At 37.8% G+C, this 19,481-nt stretch overlaps 1 protein-coding gene across 2 annotated transcripts in view; it reads right to left on the reverse strand.

Annotated features, from left to right (window-relative positions):
• Klhl1 (kelch like family member 1) overlaps positions 1–19,481 on the reverse strand; it is a 456,733-nt gene that overhangs the window by 34,806 nt on the left and 402,446 nt on the right. For both annotated transcript variants that reach the window (XM_055609989.1, XM_055609990.1), the window contains exon 8: positions 1,645–1,807. In XM_055609989.1, coding sequence (XP_055465964.1) covers positions 1,645–1,807 — 163 coding nt within the window. The remainder of the gene's footprint in view (positions 1–1,644; positions 1,808–19,481) is intronic.

A 19,481-nucleotide genomic window follows, 5' to 3' on the forward strand; every position in this document is an offset into this window, starting at 1 on the left:
CCAGAATTTTATCATCAAGATAAGTTGGATATTGTCAAATATAGTTTCTGCATCTAATTGGATGATAATGTGGATTCTGTCTACCAGCCTGTTCATGTGATGGATAACGTTTATTGATTTTTGTATGTTGACTCATCGCTATATCTCTGGGATAAAGCCCAGTTGACAAAGATGGATAAAATCCATCCTGTTTTGTTGTTTCCTGAATTCAGTTTGCAAGGTTTTTATTGAAAATATTTCCATCTATATTCATAAGGTATTTTATGTCATTGGACATGAAGAAATTGAGCTGGAGTTCAACTAGACAATTCGCTTACTGAATTCATGGTGTGGGAAGGTTTTTCACAGGCTATCACAAGAGAAAGGTAATTATCAGTGTCTCTTAGCCACAAAAACTGTGACATGGAAAAGCTACCCATCTGCAAGGTTTACTGGTTCATTTCTGGTACAAATGGTATGGGACTACCAAACCACATTTGACTGGATTTAAGGCCAACTCCATAAAATGAGATCATACCTAACACTTTTAAGTGGCCAAAAACTTGACTAGACAGGTTGTGGAGAAAATTATTACCAATATTCTACTAAACTAACAGCAATAAAATGACATGTAATCACATACTGCTCTACCTGTGAATGCATCATGAAAAACTCCTCCAAGAATTTTCCTCTGTCAGTATGTAGAAATTGACACAGAGACCTACAAGTTGACAGTGTGCAGGGAAATGTCTGGCTTCCTAAGTGGGCTGCTTTAAGGCTCAGGCATCTTTGTAAAATATGAGGTGAAAAGAAAATAGAAGTCAAAGGTGGTAGATGATTCTAAGCAAACAGTGCCTTCCGCACCAATGGGTCTGATGCACACAGGAACCCACAGACAGCGTGATAGCATACACAAGACCTCAGAGTCTCAAAACAGACAAAATTCCAGCTGTAGAAAGAGAAAGTGGATGTAAAGTCCCGCTTCTAATCAAGAAGCTATTTGCAATTGATACTTGGTAAGAATCAGAAAATCAGACTTTTCTAATGGTGTGATACCGCGTATATCAAAACCATCTATGTTTAGTAGTGATTGACCAACATATAAGAAATTCCATGTTTGTTTCATTTTATTTGATGGGGACTTTTTTTTATGATGTTTTGGAATTTTTTGGTCTTTTTTTTTTTCTGTTTGGTTTTACTTTGATTTTCACTGTGTTTTCTTTTTTCTTATTGTTGGAGAGCAAGCTAGCACAATGGCTAGAGAGGTAGGAAAGATCTAATAGGAGTTAGTGAAAGTGAAACTGTGACCAAAATATATTGTATAAAATATTTTTAATAAAAATTATTTATTTTGAAAATTTATAACTTAAGTGTGATGGGAAGACAGCTTTAAAAGTGGACAAACTGGTACAATAATAGAGGGAAATCACAAAAGACACAAAACCTTTAGTAAATTTTGAAGCGACTTAAATATTTTACTCAAAGTTTAGAAATATTCTCATAACATATACTCAACACACCTTGGATTAGCAATTAATATAAAAACATTTTAGCTCATTTTATATCAGAAATAAACATGCCTTTATTTAAAACAATATTCTTAAATACCGACACTCAATTAATTTTGTTGTAACCTATTGAAGCATGACAGAAAAATCTACTCACTTGCCATTCAGCGCTGCTACCCCAACAGTGCTCCGAGCAATGGCCATGCTGGCTACATATGTCCACTGCTGGCTTTGGGGGTCCCACCTCTCCACTGTGTTCAGGTAGCTCCAGCCATCATGGCCCCCCACTGCGTAAATAGGCCCCTCAAGCACAGTCACCCCTAAAACATTAGAGAGAAAAACAAAACAATGTGCTTGTAGTTAACATCACACTGTACAGGGGAAAATGTTAGGAAGTTAAGCTTCATGCTGTGCTTTTATCCTAAGATACATGAGCTAAAACTAAGAAAGAATTCTATACTAGTGTTCGGTACCTTAATATTCATACTATTGGCCTCATCTTTTCTGTCTAGGATTGATTGGGCTATTTGAGGTTTTACATATTTCTATATGAAAATTGGGATTGTATCTGATATTTCTGTGGAGAATGTGATTCAAATTTGATGAGCATTGCTTTGGAACTATGAACCATTTTTGATAATACAGCCATTTCCATAATATTATTCTAATCTCTGATCATGGGGATGGGTCTTTTGTCTCCTCCAATTTTTTCAGTGTATTAAAGATTTCATTGTGGAAGTCTTTCAAGTACTTGAACAGACTCTTATTTTTCCTTGACAAACATTATTTTGAAGTACCACATTATCCAAAAATTGACTTTTTCTGAATTTTTTTACTGCCATCATGTTAGTATATAAAAGAGCTGTTGAGTTTTTCATGTTGGTCTTGTATCCTGACACATTGGTAACAATATAAGAATTCCCCAGTAGAACAATGGAATAGTACTCAGCTATTTAAAAACAAGAAAATCATGAAATTTGCAGGCAAATGGATGGAACTAGAAAAGATCATTCTGAGTGAAGTAACCCAGAAACAGAAAGACAAGCATGGTATACACTCAATTATAAGTGGATATTAGCCGTATAATATAAGATATCCATGTACAGATGTAAAGGAGCTAGTTAACACTAAGGAGGACCCTAGAGACGATCCCTAAGTCTCATTTAGAATGGCAAACAGGATAGACACCACAAGTGGTGGAAGGGGAGAAACATGATGGGAGCCTACTATAGAGGGTGCTCGGGAAGGCTCTGCCTAACAGGGGATCGAAGCAGATGCTGAGACTCCCACTCAAACTTTGTGCAGAGCACAGGGAGTCTTACTTAAAAAGAGAGGGATGGGGATAAAAGGACATGGAGGGGGCAGAATCCTCACAAGGAGACCAACAAAGCTAAAGGTTCTGAGCCCTGGGAGTCTTGCAGAGGCAGATGCACCAACCAAGGACCATGCATGGAGAGGAGTTAGACCCCCTGCTCAGATGTAGCTGATTGGCAGCTTAGTCCCCATGTGGATATCTGAGTGAGGGGAGGAGGAGCTGTCTCTATCATGAACTTGGTTGCCTGCTTTTTGATCACCTGCTTCAGGTGATGTGGCCTTGTTAGTCCACAGAGGAAGAGGATCCAGGCAGTCCTGATGAGACTTCAGAAGTTAAGGGCAGAAGGCAGAGGAGAAGAACTCCCCGTTTCAGTGGATTAGGGGAAAGGGATGGGGGAAAGAGGGAGGGAGGATGGGATTGAAGGGAGTTGATGAAGAAGGCTTCAATTGGTATATATAATGAATAAACTGTGAAAACAAGTAACAAAAATTAAAATTGATAAAAAAAGAATTCCCCAGAAGAGTCTTATGTCTTTTATTTTAAAAATTTTATTATTATTATTTTTATATAATTTTTATTTTTTTAAATATTAGTTACAGTTTGTTAACTTTGTATCCCTGCTGTATCCCGCTCCCTGTCTCCCTCCCAATCCCACCCTCCTACCCTTATCTCCTCCCTACCCCTTTCCAAGTCCACTGATAGGGGAGAACCTCCTCCCTTTCCATCTGATAGTGGTTTATCAGGTATCTTCAGGACTGGCTGCAAAGTCCTCCTCTGTGGCCTAGCAGGGATGCTCCTCCCTTGGTGGAGGGTCAAAGAGCATGCCATTGAGTTCATTTCAGAAACAGTCCCTGTTCCCCTTATTAGGGTACCCACTTGGATACTAAGCTACGAAGGGCTACATCTGAGCAGAGATTCTAGGTTGCATCCATACATGATCCTTGTTTGGAGAAACAGGGTACTATGATCAATCCTCACTTAGAAAGACAAATGGGATGGACATTGGATGTAGGAGCAAACAAGTAAGAGGACAGGAGCCTACTGCAGAGAGCCTCTGAAAGACTCTACCTAGCAGTGTATCAAAGCAGATACTAAGACTCATAACCAAACCTTCGGCAGAGTGCAGGGAATCAAAAAACGGGAGGGGGGGGGCGAGTTAACATGACCTGGAGAGGACAGAAGTTCCACAGGACGAAAAATTTCATTATTTTTAAATTTATTCTCTTTACATCCCAATATAGCCCCTTCCCTTTTCTCTTTCTGGTTCCACCCTCTCTCCCTCTTACCTCCCCTGCCCTAGTTCTCAGAAAGGAGGAACCATCCTCCCCTACTAACTTTCTGGAGCCTATCAAGTATCATGAGTACTGTTTGTATCCTCTTCCTTTGTGGCCTTGCAAGGCTTCCCTGCAAGGGGAAAGTGTAAAAGGAGCAGGCAATGGAGTCCAAGCCAGAGACAGCCCCTGGTACCCTTGCTAGGCAACCCACATGGAGACTAAGTAGCTGCCCATGGGCTGCATCTGAACAGGTGGTCTATGTCTTCTCCATGCATGGTCTTTGGTTGGTGAATCAGTCTTCATGGGCCCCTGCAGACACAGATTTGTTGGCTCTGTAAGTTTTTTTGTGGAGCGGCTGTTTCCTCTGGGGTTGTATCCCCAGACTCTTTTATAACTCTCTCAGTCACCTGCTGTAATGCACGAAAGAAGCAGAAATAAATGTATTCATTACCTTCTTTTGTTTTTGAAATTTTGCACCCCAAGACCTGACTACTTGATTTCTTTTCTGATCATCACAAGAATATGACTTATGTGATTGATTCTGCTTTTAAAAGTTATCCATTGAAGCCTTTTTCAGACCCAACTGCTGTATTGAGGCCAAAGTTAAATTATGTGACTTTCAGTTAGGTTATTATTAACCATGCATTTATACTATCCTAGAAACATTCATGCATAAGATATAAAAGGAATTCATAAGAAAGTATATATGTATATGGACACATGAGCTTCCTCAAACATATATAATTTCACAGTATAATTGTATAAACTTAAAACATGACCACTCCAAATGCGGTTGAGGGAAAGGATTTGTGTGTGTGTGTGTGTTTTAAAATGATTTATTATTTGACATTATAATACAAGTACATAATTTTTCCCCTTCCCTACCCACCCTCCAAACCCTCCTGTATACTTCGGCTTATGTCTTTTCAAGTTTATGGCCTTCATGGCACCAGTCGAAAACTATGAACAAGATGTCAGTCTGTCTCTCTCCATTACTCTCTTGCTATCCAACCACAATGACTACTGAAAGGGAAAAGGATTTTACTGTAGGTAGGATGGACATACAGTCAGACTGGAAAAGTTCAGATTAGAGAAAGAAAATAGCAGACTGAACATGGCTACCAGATTGGATGTGTCAATAAGGGGAGAGAAGGGCAGGGTAAGAGAGGAAGACAAAGAAAGGAAAGGCAAAGGAGACCAAGGGAGTAGGGGTCGAATGAGGAATCCAAAAGAAAACATTTGTGCATGGGAATATGGGAATGAAAAGCTGGAAGAGAGAAGTCAATGAGCTGGAGAAGTTTAGGGTAGGGGCCCAGATTAGAAGGCCTGAGAAAAGCCATAGGTCACAACTACCTTCAAGGGTATGGGGGCCAGCAGGAGCTTTGTTATATGAGTTAACAGGCCTCACAATCTGTGCCTTCTGACAGTGATGAGAAAGTGGCATTTTTGGTAAAAGGGAATACCCCCTAATTTGGCAGGGTGAAATTTCCTTTGGACTTGACAACAACTAAGAGAATAACTAGGTTAATCAAATAAAACATCTTATTTAAGAATTTTTAGACATAGCCGGTGTGGAGGCGCACACCTTTGATCCCAGCACTCAGGGAGGAGATGCAATTGGATCACTGTGAGCTGGAGGCCATCCTGGTCTACAAAGTGAGTACAGCACAGCCGAGCCACACAGTGAAACCCTGTCTTGAAAAAAAAATTACATCTATTAATATGTAATATAAATTAATGTTTCATATATAATAATATCTAACTCTGCTGAGAACACTGAGACTTCATTATTCTCTCATACTACTTATGACATTCTAAGACTCATAACTTTGAAGGTACATTTAATAATGTTTATTACATGTATTATGATATAATTTTACTTAAAATTTGAAAGTTTCTTTAATAATTATGATTGAAATAGAACATAAAAATGATATAAAAACAGTAAAAAAGTTAATATAAATTTAAAAATTTAGATAGATCATTAAATAATTAAACATTATACATTCATTTTCTCTAATAATTATTAGAATATTTATCTTGATTGTCTTGATATATGTCTATATTTTAGGAAGTTTCTACTATATTAAGTTTTCCTACTACCTCTCAAGAGGCCCTTAATATTAGCTGACTCTCATGTATTTTCTTCATCATAGCCTTTTCCCCTCCCCCTTTCCATTTAATCCTCTCTTAAAGAATGTCTCCATGAAATGCCTTTCCTCCAGGCTCAGAAATCCCTGCAGAAGAGGATGCAGAAATAGTGTCCTTTACTATGGTTTCCAGTTTGTGTTTTTATGTAATTCCTGAGTGTGCAAAAGTAGTAATTCAAGGAAAAAATATCTTGACCATCAGAAGGTGTAAGGAACACAAGATAAGTTGTAAATGATGAGTGAAAATGATGTAAATACAGTACTCATTTATGAAACCTCAAAAAATAAAACTATATACAATAAAATATTAATATGCCAAGTATTTGCAGGAGACTTTATATAATCTACACTGGACAAAAGTATATAGATAATAAGTAGAAAATACTGAAACATTGTATATATTATTATCGTTTAGCTAACTTAGGCACTGGTAATTACAATCATGGTGATAAAGATAGGGCAAAATGGAGTGTATAATTGTGATAAGGGGATCTAGATTATGTGACTGTTGCCTGAGTTTCGGTCTCAGTTTATTTTTACTACCTGAATAACACTGAAAAAAATTACTAGAATCATTATAGCTGTTAATCTTCACTCTTAAAAGATATAGGACTCATAGAATTTGGATGGAAATCACATATAAATACAGATAGCTACATGGCAAATAATAAGCCTTCAAAATATTTATAATTTAGAGTAGCCCTGTAGTATTTGTTAAGAATTGAAAAGAATAAGGATTTCAGCAGTGTGACAAAGTAAATACCAAACACATTTTCACCCATAAATAGTAAATTCTTATTGCTAAAATTTCCACCAAAATTTAAATAATTGAACAAGTAATGTATTTTTAGTGTTTATATTTCTCTTAATGTTCAAAAACCACATATTTAATAGAAAATATTTATACTATACACATGACTATTAAAAAAGTGATATTCTTTTTGCTATTACTATATTTTAAAACTCTGGTTGCCTTACAATGTATTTATTGAAGTCATTCTGATTTCTATGTAAAGTATTCTAAGTAAGTTGAGAGAATAGGCAAGAATAATTGCAAAAACAGGATAATACTTACAAATTATTCCCTGTGTTTTCCAAAAATATCTTAATAGATATATCAAGTAAGGAGGTTAAAATACTTTTCTTGTCAATATTAGTGCAATGTTAGGAAATACTAAACATCTGATTGAAAGAAAATACACATTAAGAATCAATGATTTTGGTTTGGCCATAAGGCGATATGCTGCAAAAATGTTTTTTAGTAATGCAATAAAACCAAGCAGGATTTAAAACGAGTTTTTGCTGCTTAATCATTATTAACAAGAAAAAGGAGCAAATGCATATACTCCAACTTACTCTTCCTTCAACTAAAAATAGTGAATTTATCTGCTCTGCACCCTGAAATCACTCAGGAACCTATGAAAATATGTGTCCATCGGGATTATTGATATTTTAACTTGTTTAGTCTAGAATTTAGTCAGGACAAAGAGGTTGATAAAAGTTTTCTCATACCTCTTCAACATAGTACTTGAAGTCCTAGCCAGAGCAATAAGACAACTAAAGGAGATCAAGATACCAATTTGTATCAAGGGGATACAAATTGGAAAGGAAGAGGTCAAAGTGTCACTATTTGCAGATGAAATGATAGTATATCTGAGCGACCCAAAAAATTCAACCAGAGAACTCCTCCAGCTGATAAACACCTTCAGCAAAGTGGCAGGATACAAAATCAACTCAAAAAAATCAGAAGCCCTCCTGTATACCAAAAACAAAAGGGCCTAGAGAGAAATTAGGGAAACAACACCCTTCACAATAGCCACTAATAACATAAACTACCTTGGGGTGACACTAACCAAGCAAGTGAAAGACCTGTTTGAGAAAAACTTCAAGTCTCTGAAGAAAGAAATTGAAGAAGATCTCAGAAGATGGAAAGATCTCCCGTGCTCATGGATTGGTAGGATTAACATTGTGAAAATGGCCATCCTGCCAAAAGCAATCAACAGATTCAATGCAATTCCCATCAAAATACCAACTCAGTTCTTTACAGACCTTGAAAAAAAATTCTCAGCTTCATATGGAGAAACAAAAAACCCAGAATCTCCAAAACAATCCTGTACAACAACAGAACATCTGGAGGTATCTCCATTCCGGATCTCAAGTTGTACTACAGAGCAATAGTAATAAAAACTGCATGGTATTGGCATAGAAACAGAACGGAGGATCAATGGTACCGCATAGAAGACCCATAAATAAACCCACACACCTATGAATACTCGATTTTTGACAAAGAAGCCAAAACCATTCAATGGAAAAAAGACAGCATCTTCAACAAATGGTGCTAGTCCAACTGGATGTCTACATGCAGAAAAATGAAAATAGATCCATATTTATCACCCTGCACAAAACTAAAGTCCAAGTGGATCAAAGACCTCAACATAAAACCAAATACTCTAAATCTGTTAGAAGAAAAAGTGGGGAACAGCCTAGAACTCATTGGCACAGGAGACAACTTCCTGAACAGAACACCAACAGCACAGGCTCTAAGAGCAACAATCAATAAATGGGACCTCATGAAACTGAAAAGCTTCTTTAAAGCAAATGACACCATCATCAAAACAAAACAACTACCTACAGATTGGGAAAGAATCTTCACTAACACTTTATCTGATAGAGGACTAATATTGACTATATACAAAGAACTAAAGAAGCTGAAAAGCTTAGTTTGTTTAGATGTACAGATTTTAGTGGGTTTATTCTATATTGTATGTTTATATGAGTGAGTATATACCATGCATGTCTTTTTGCTTCTGGGACAACTCACTCAGGATGATCCTTTCCAGGTCCCACCATTTACCTGCAAATTTCATGATTTCCTTATTTTTCATTGCTGAGTAACACTCCATTGTATAGATGTACCACAGTTTCTGCATCCATTCTTCAGCTGAGGGGCATCTGGGTTGTTTCCAGCTTCTGGCTATTACAAATAAAGCTGCTACAAACATGGTTGAGCAAATGTCCTTTTTGTGTACTTGGGCCTCTTTTGGGTATATGCCTAGGAGTGGTAACATCTGTACATCTAAACAAACTAAGCAAAAGAGAGGACCCTAACTAAAATGTTCAATCCCCATCCTGAAAGGCAAAGAGGATGGACATCAGAAGAAAAACAAAATAGGAAACAACCTCGGAACCTGCTACAGAGGGCCCCTGAAAGCCAGAAGAAAACAGGAAACAACCTTGAAACCTGCCACAGAGGGCCTCTGAAAGCTTTTGCAGTATAGACTGTCAAAGCAGATGCTGAGCCTGATGGCCAACTGATGGGCAGAGTGAATGGAATTCTATGTAAGAAGTGGGAAATACTAAGAGCCTGGAGGGGATGGGAACTCCACAAGGAGAGCAACAGAACAAGATAATTTGAACACAGGGAATTTCCCAGAGACTCATACTCCAACCAAGGACTATTCGTGGAGATGACCTGGAACCCCTGCACAGGTGTAGCCCATGGCAGTTCAGTGTCCAAGTGGGTTACATAGTAATGGGAAGAGGGACTGCCTCTGACATAATCTGATTGGCCTGCTCATTGATCACTTCCCCCTGAGGGGGGAGCAGCCTTATCAGGCCACAGTAGAGGACAATGCAGCCACTTTTGATGAGAACTGATAGACTAAGATCAGAAAGAAGAGGAGAACCTCCCCTATCAGTGGACTTGGGGAGTGGCATGCATGCAGAAAGAGGAGGGAAGGTGGGATCAGCAGGGGAGGAGGGAGGGGCTTATGGGGGGATACAAAATGAATAAAGTGTAATTAATAAAAAATTTTTTTAAAAAAAGCTAAAAAGCAGCAAACCAAGTAATCCATTTAAAAAATGGGGAACAGAGCTAAACAGAGAATTCTAGACAGAGGAATATCGAATGGCAGAGAAACACTTAAAGAAATGCTCAACCTCATTAGCCATCAGGGAAATGCAAATCAAAACGACCCTAAGATTTCACCTTACACCCATCAGAATGGCCAAGATCAAAAACTCAAGTGACAACACATGCTGGAGAGGTTGTGGAGAAAGGCGAACCCTCCTCCACTGCTGGTGGGAATGTAAACTGGTACAACCACTCTGGAAATCTATTTGGCGCTTTCTCAGACAATTAGGAATAGTGCTTCCTCAAGACCCAGCTATACCACTGCTAGGTATATACCCAAAGTTTGCTCAAGTACACAACAAGGATATTCGCTCAACCATGTTTATAGCAGCTTCATTTGTAATAGCCAGCACCTGGAAACAACCCAGATGTCCATCAACAGAGGAATGGCTACAGAAATTGTGGTATTTTTACACAATGGAATACTACTCAGCAATCAAAAAAGAGGATATCATGAAATTTGCAGGCAAATGGTGGGATCTAGAAAAGATCACTCTGAGTGAAATATCCCAGAAGGAGAAAGACAAACACGGTATATACTCACTTATATAGACCTATAAGATATGATAAACATAATGAAACCTACACACCTAAAAAAGATAATCGAGAGAGTGGACATGGGGTAAGGTGATCAATCCTCGTTTAGAAAGACAGATGGGATGTGCATTGAACGTATGACAGGAGTCTACTGAGCACATGTGAAAGACTCTAACTAGCAGTGTTTTCAAAGCAGATACAAAGACTCATGACCAAACCTTTGGCAGAGTACAGGGAATCATATGAAAGAAGGGTAGTTAGTATGATGAGGAAAGGATAGGAGCTCCACAAGGACCAAATATATCTGGGCACAGGGTCTTTTCTGAGACTGACATTCAACCAAGGACCATGTATGGATATAACCTAGAACCTCTGCTCAGATGTAGCCTGTGGTAGCTCAGTAACCAATTGGTTTCCCATAGTGAGGGGAACAAGGACTATTTCTAACAGGAACTCAATGACTGGCTCTTTGGCCTCCCCACCCCCCAAGGGAGGAGCAGTCCTGTTAGGCCACAGAGGAAGGCTTTGCAGCCTGTCCTGAAGATACCTGATAAAACAGGATCGGATTAATGGGGAGGAGGTCCCCCCCCATCAGTGTACTTGGAAAAGGGCATGGTGGAGATGAGGGAAGGAGGATGGGATTGGGAGGGAATGAGGGAGCAGGATAAGGCTGGGATACAGAGTTAATAAAATGTAACTGATAAGAAAAAATAAAATTAAAAAAATAAAAAAAAGAAAATGAAAAAAAAAAAGTTTTGTCATATGAGTGTTAAGGATAGTGAAGAGTAAGACTATCTACATCAGTGGAAATTAACAGTGATGGGAAGTTTTCAACCAATTATCTCTCTTTTCTAATGTTCTAATATCTTTCACTATGTATTGATTTTGTATTTATGTGTTCACTGGATTTTTTTTTTAATTTTTATTTTTGTTTTTAGTTACAATTTGTTAACTCTGTATCCCAGCTGTATCCAACTCCCTCATTCCCTCCCAACCCCACCCTCCCTCCCTCCTTCATCTCCACCCTGCCCCTTTCCAAGTCCACTGATAGGGGGGACCTCCTCCTCATTCATCCGATCCTGTTTTATCAGGTATCTTCAGGACTGGCTGCAAAGTCCTCCTCTGTGGCCTAACAGGACTGCTCTTCCCTGGGGGGGAGGGGGGGAGGTCAAAGAGCCTGCCCTTGAGATACTGTTAGAAATAGTCCTTGTTCCCCTTACTTTGGAAAACTACTTGGTTACTGAGCTACCACGGGCCACATCCGAGCAGAGGTTCTAAGTTATATCCATACATGGTCCTTGGTTGAGTGTCAGTCTCAGAAAAGATCCTGTGCCTGGATATATTTGGTACTTGTAGAGCTCCTATCCTTTCCATATCATACTATCTCCCCTTCGTTCATATGATTCCCTGCACTCTGCCAAGGTTTGGTTATGAGTCTTAGTGTCTGCTTTGAAACACTGCTAGGTAGAGTCTTTCAGATGCCTTTTGCGGTAGACTCCTGTCATACATTCAATGTATTTGTCATCCCATTTGTCTTTCTAAATGAGAATTGAGGAGAAAGACAAACTTGGTATATACTCGCTTATATAGACCTACAAGATATGATAAACATAATGAAATCTACACACCTAAAGAAGATAATCAAGAAAGTGGACATGGGTGAAGATGATCAGTTCTCATTTAGAAAGACAAGATCACAATGCTGGGCAATAGTTATTCCATACTAACCCTTCAAGCCAACGTAGTTTTCTACCATTCAGATTTTACCCATTATACTTGATTTAGTGGTCCTGTCCATCTCTCCACCTCATTCCAAGACCTCTCCTCCAGCTTCTGCTCTCCCAGCCTCTTCTCTTCTTCCTCTGCCTCCCACCCCTTCCTGTCCTCTGGCTCCTCACCTCTCCCTCCTACTCTTTCCTCTCCATTGCTCAACATTGTGGCTGTTTTTTTTTTTTGGGGGGGGGGCATATTTACACAAAGTTGAAACAGGTGATAAAATATAAATTACTGACCCATTTCTTCAAAAAAATATGGATGTTATAGATTAAAGAACTGAAAATCACATTTGTGTTGTATCAATTGATTGTACTATTAAAGTCAGCTGAATAGAAAAAAAAAAGAATAGGGATGGGCTTGTCACATTCTGTGATGGAAGTTCATTCTCAAAGCATGTTTTGTTTTTCTGCTTGTTATTGAGAAATAAGAAGGGATACGGACATGAGGAAAATGTGTGTGAGAGATGCCATGACTTATTCTGATGTGACAGAACAGATATGAGAAAAGATGGACGGCTCACCGTATATATTTAGGATGTATTTGCACTTTCATTCCATAACCTTATAATATTTATTAAATTATATCTTATATCTTGGATATGTGACTCTTGAAGTATTATTTAAAATGATATAACTCAGTTTTTAATCTATAAAATGTAGTAGTTACAGACATAGCCCACAGTTTATTTCAAGGATTGAATGAAGTAATACTTACAAAATATTTTTAAAAGTTTCTGGTACATCCTTAATTTTGGATTTCAAGTTTCTCGAAAAACATGTTAATAATATATCAAAAACTAATATTTCCTAATCAAGTTTCACTCTGTATTGTTCCAGACATTGAGTTAATAACAGTGGAAATATGGGTTTGTGACTTTTGACTTTGCAGGCTGAACCCAGACCCCTCCACCACTCCTCCTAGTTCCAACCTCCTTCCCCATCTCCCTGTCATTTTCTTCTCCTCCTCCTTCTCTTCTTCCTCCTCCTCCTCCTTCTTGTTCTTCTCAGAAAAGGGGAGGCAAACCAACCCTGGCACCCCAAGTCTTAGCAGGACTAATCCCATCCCCTCTCATGGAGGACAGAAAAGGCAGCTCAGCAAAGGGAAACAAATCCAAAAGATGGCAAAAAAGGGCCTTTATTCCAACTGTTAGAGAACACCCAGTCAAGCCACATGATGACCAAGCTACACATCTGCTACATATGTGTAGGGGGTCTAGGTCCACTGCATGCTTGTTGGTTGGTGGTTCAGTCTCTGTAGGCCACTATGGGCCCAGGTCAGTTGATTTTATAGGTCTTCTTATAGTGTCTTTGACACTCTTGGCTCCCTCAAGCCTACCACAAAACTTGCCTAACTCAGACCATTGATTGGCTGTGGATATCTGAATCTGCTGGATGAAATTTCTCAGAAGTTATGCTATGCCCCAGTCAATAAGCATATCAGTTTCATTAATAGTGTCAGGGGTCAGAGCTCTTTCATGGGGTGGGTCTCAAGTTAGGTCAGCCATTGGTTTGCCACTCACTCAATCTCTGCTCCATCTTTCTCCCTACATTTCTTGTAAGTGAAACAGATTTTGAACAAAGGCTTTATGAGTGGGTTGGTTGTCCTCTCCTTCCACTGGAAGCCCCACCTCACTACAGGAGGTGGTGCCTTCAGGATCCTGAACCCCCGCTGCTGGGAGTCTCAGCCAGGGTCACCTCCATTGATTCCAGGGATCAAAAAACTCAAGCCACAACACATGCAGGTGAGAATATAAAGCAAGGTGAACACTCTTCCATTGTTTGTGGAAGTGCAAACTTGTAAAACCACTTTGGAAATGATTCTGGTGGCTTCTCAGAAAATTGAGAGTGGTTCTATGTCAAGGCTGAGCTATACCACTCCTAACAATATACCCCCCAAAACGCTCTACCATACAACAAAGGTACTTTCTCGACTATGTACATAGCAGCTTTATTCATAATAGCCAGGAACTGGAAACAACCTAGACATCCCTCAACTAAAGAATGGATAAAGAAAATCATGCATTTCCACATTGGAATACTACTCAGTTTTTAAAAGTTTATTAAAAGTTAAAAGATTGTACAAGTTTACATTCCCACCAGCAGTGGAGGTGGGAACCGCTCCAGCATGTGTTGTTACTTGAGCTTTTGATCTTAGCCATTCTGATGGGTGTAAGGTGAATCTCTGGGTCATTTTGAATTTGCATTTCCCTGAAGAACTAAGGACACTGAGCATTCTTTCAGCGTTTTTTGGCCATTCGATATTCCTCTATTGAGAATTCTCTGTTTAGCTCTGTACCCCATTTTTTAAATCGATTACTTGATTTGTTGCTGTTTAACTTCTTGAGTTATTAATATACACTGGATATTAGTCCTCTTTCATATATAGGGCTGATGAAGATCCTTTCCCAGCCTGTAGGCTGTCGTTTTCTTCTGACGACAGTGTCCTTTGCATTATCTGGACAAACGGTTCTCAGATGAATGTTATGATCTGCCACTCTCCCAGGCCTTCCTCTCACTTGACCTTTATAGGACAGAGGTTTAATGCATCTCTGCACCTGTTCCCACTTACTGCTCCACATTCCTTGAGGGCTTTTCTTATATTAAAGCTCACGAAGAATTGAAAACGTGTATTGAAGACCAATTCACACAATTACTTAAAAATATAACATTGCCCATAAATTTGAAAAAAAAAAGTTTGCTGATCAGAAAACAAAGGCATTTTCTACTAGTTCAGTTAGTACTGATTAATGATTTTGTAAGTTTTATTGGCACCAGTTGTGATGGTTTTTGTTTTTGTTTTTTTTTAATTCCAGTTTTATTAACTTGGATTTTCTCTCTGTGATTTAATTTGGTTGAAGGTTTGTCAATCCTATCAAACTTTTCTAATAACCAATCCTTTCTCTTTTCATTTTTTTAAATTCTCTGTAGTGTTCCTTTGCTCTTGTTTCTCTTTCATAAACTTCCAGCCTCGATTTGATTATCTTTTCTCGCATTCTTTGGGGGAGAAGTATTAAAAGACATGGCTTTTCTAAAGTACATCGTTAAGTCATTAATTTGAGATCTCTCAATAGTCTTGATGTAGTCACGTGGTGCTGCAGCCATTCCCCCAAGGACTGGCTTCATTATGTTCCACAGATTTTAGAATGCAGTGTTTAACGTGACACCTCAGTAATTGCTGCAGTTTGTTCACAGGAGAATACTATTATCCTAACCGCACCATGATTAGTTTAGTCTCATTCCGGAAGCTAAGATCATCATGGGAATAAGAGATAAGGTGTGATGCTGTTAAGAATAAACAACCCTTCCCCTACCTAGGTAAATTAAAAATGATAATGTATGCAGGAGGAAACAGGATGAAACAAAAGTAGAAATAACATGATCCGGATTTCTTTGGTACATATAACAGGTAAACCACTAATTTCAGAAATAAGAATGTCTGATTAACTATCTCTTATTAAAAAATTAAGAAGTATGAGGCATTGCTGGGAAAAGTCTCTCAAAGGACAACTCTGAGAGGCTCCAGTTTGCAGGCTTAGCCGAGTATCATTGATAGTGTTAGATGTTGGCACTCTCCCATAGGGTGGGTCTTTGGTTGGGCCAGGTATTGCGTGTACAATGCTTTCAAACTCTTCTCTATCTGTTCAATATTTATCCTTGCACATCTTGTAAGCAAGGTAAAATTAGGATCTAAGTTTTTTTTGGGTGGTTTAGTGTTCTTTTCCCTCTACTAGGAGACCTGTCTATTCAGTGGGTGTTCTCTTCTGTCCCTATGCTCTATGCTATTAGGAGTTTCTGCTTGAGTCCCCCTCATATCCTCCCAGGAGCTTCTCTTGACTTAAGTCTCCAGCTTGTCACAAAGTTGCCCTCATCCTCAGTTTCTCTTGCTGAGACTCACAGTCAAACATTGGACAATGCATAGGGAGTCTTGTGGAAAAATGGGAGGAAAAAGAAAAGGACCTTGATATGACAGGAGCTCCACAAGAAGACCAAAACAGAACCAACTAACCAGGACCCAGAGGAACTTGCTGAGGCTGAAGCATCAAACAAGGACCATGCATGGACTAAACATAGACTCCCCTATAAAATGTTTCAGATGGGCAGCTTAGGTTTCATGTGTGTCCTCAAGGAAAGCAGGGATTGCATCTAACATGAACTTTTTTGCCAGCCTTTTTTGATCACTTCCTACTGGTAGGACTCCCTTGCCAGGCCACAGGGCAAGAGGCATATTCAGTACCTGTGCACTTTAAGGAGCTGGAATAGACAGGAAGCAGAGGCTCCCATTTTCTGTGGCATAGGGAAGGATGGAGGAGGGAGTGAGGTGGAACTAGGAGGTGAGGTGGGATGGGGCTACAACCAGGATGTAAAGTGGATTAAAAATAAATTTAAAAAGAAATTAAGAAGTAAAGATAATCTATTAGCAAGGATATTATAAATTCAGTTGGTGTGACAAAGACACTTAAGCTATTGCAACTTCTGAATTTTGTTATTCCCTTGCAGTAAAAACACACAAGACTTTTACATGTGACATTAGAAGTATCATGTGATTTCATTTTTACTTACATTAAATACATAGAAATACCAGAATAGTAATATTCTCATGTGCTCTGTTTTCCATTTCTTTTAAAGATTGAAAGAATGATTGGTAATATAAATGAGATTCCATATAAATTCCATGATCATCAGACATTCAGAGCTAGAGTCATTATTCCCACAGATCGATATTTACACCCAGGATGTTATTCAGGAATACAAAAATGATAAACATTTGTAATTTAAAATACATGTAATCTAGATGTATTTTTCTCATTTGTTTACAATTTGAAAGTGTCCAGATAAATATATTTTGTTTGTACAAGTATTCCTTTTAAGATAAATAAATTCACACACATGATGACATGCAAAACATTTGCATCATTGTCGATTTTCCAGTTACAAGTTTACCTCCTTTAAATTACTTATTCTTTAAGATCAATTTTATATGAATACCCACCAAAGAATTTACTATGGTGTTGTTGGTATGTAAGAGGTTCCTACTCCAAATTCAGCTTTTCCCATATCATTAGATAATTCACCATAACAGCAATGTGGCTAGGCAATATTCTGCTCATATTCATATTATTATTTATCTGTTTTGCAAAATGGCTTCCCATGAATTTTTCTTTTCCACTTTATGATATCATTACCACTAAATTTTCAGTTTTATCATTTGATGTTTTACCACTGTAACTATTTCTACATAACTCAACCAATGACATTCTATCTTCTATTCATATATAAGTCAGCTGCATTTTTTTAAATTTTAAGTAACCTTTTAACTCTCTATCCTTGACTTTGCAATACCTCACTTACTGAAATTTTTGTTAATATGTATGGCAGATAGTCTAAGAACAGCTATATAATGTTCAGAATTTTTGTATACTAGTATAATACATGTCTGTTTTATATTCATTCTATACTAATATATTACTACCATGAAAGATGCAAACTAACATTTAATGTAATCTTAGTGTTTCATTGTATTCATTTCAGAAGTAATTTTAAAAGTAATACTGCAGAAGAAGATAACTGAATAATTCACTTATTAAAATTAATTCAATAAATTTTCTTGTCTGACTTATAAGTACAGTTCTTGATTACATGTTTACTTTTCCAAAACCAGTAAATTAAATAAAATAGAGGAAATTACTTTCTATTTGTAGCAAATGAAAACAAAGGAGGCTGGTAGTGGAAAGATTATTGATTTATAAGGTTGATTATTTATGTACTGTTACTAGCTTTAAGATTTTTTGTGAATATAATTTAACCCGTATATGTTTGTGTTATCAGTATTTAGTTAGATTACCTTTTCCCTGCATTGTTTAGGACAATAATTTTCATTAGGGTTTTAATTCTAATATATACAAAAACATTTCAGAGATAATCTTGTATAGTTTTAGACTATCTTAAAATATTTTTAATTATTCTTTGAGAATTTTATATATGCATACAATAAGTTTCATCAAATGTGAAAGCTTATTGCTAAATTTTCATGGTAAGACATAACAAATTTCCAAAAAATATATATATATAAAAGTAAAAACCCACATAACTTTAGACATATTCATTTTGAAGTTTGTTTTAAAAAATTCAAAGAAATAATGTGCATGTTTTTTAAAATGTACACTAAAAATGATCCCCATTTTCTTTGTGCCTAAATACTAATTCTATGCTTTTTTTGTGAGATTATTTTGTCATTTTCTTTTCCAGAGCTGAGGACCTTACCCAGGGCCTTGTGCTTTGTAGGCAAACAGTCTATCACTGAGGTAAATCCCCAACCCCTTTTTTTGTGAGATTAAACAGAATGGGATATTTCAAACTATTAGGAAGTGAGGCTCTAATATTTTCAGAAATGATGAAGAGCTTTGGTGTTGGGTTTCTTCTAGCATACATGATAAATTTCTGGTAGAAATACTAGTGTCTAGATTTAAAAGAGAATACTAAAATATATTGATAGCAAACCCACAGATCTCAAGAAATGCACTTTGTGTTTACTTCAAGTGACTTTGTATTTCCCTGGTTCCCCAAAAGTAAACAAAGCAAACAAAGAAACAAAGAAAAATACAGTAGAACACACGTTTTCTCTCGGCATGTTTAAACAGGGGTCTACAGGAACAGAGCTGTTGTTGGTGTCTGTGTTTCTGTTGAAACCTTTATGTAAGAAGGACAGGTCTGCAATTATCTCATCTATGACAGAGTAGGCTTCTGGGAGGACATAGGGGTGATACTATCAGAGACTCCTAGTAGCAAGGGTCATGGAGATTAATGGGGATACTCTCTAACTAGATAAGACTCCTAGTGGAGCAAGGTAACCCACAGGCAAAATCTTCAACCCAAAATTTACCCTGCCTACAAGATACACAGGGGAAAAGAACAGAGATTGAGGGAATGTCCAAGGAATGCCACGCCCAACCTGAGACCCATCCTAAGAGAAAGGGACAAACTGTGACATTATTAATAATACTATGTTGTGCTTGCAGACAGGGGAAAAAGT

This window comes from Psammomys obesus, unplaced genomic scaffold, assembly GCF_907164565.1.
Source record: "Psammomys obesus unplaced genomic scaffold, mPsaObe1.curated_primary_1811, whole genome shotgun sequence".
NCBI classification, from domain to species: domain Eukaryota; kingdom Metazoa; phylum Chordata; class Mammalia; order Rodentia; family Muridae; genus Psammomys; species Psammomys obesus.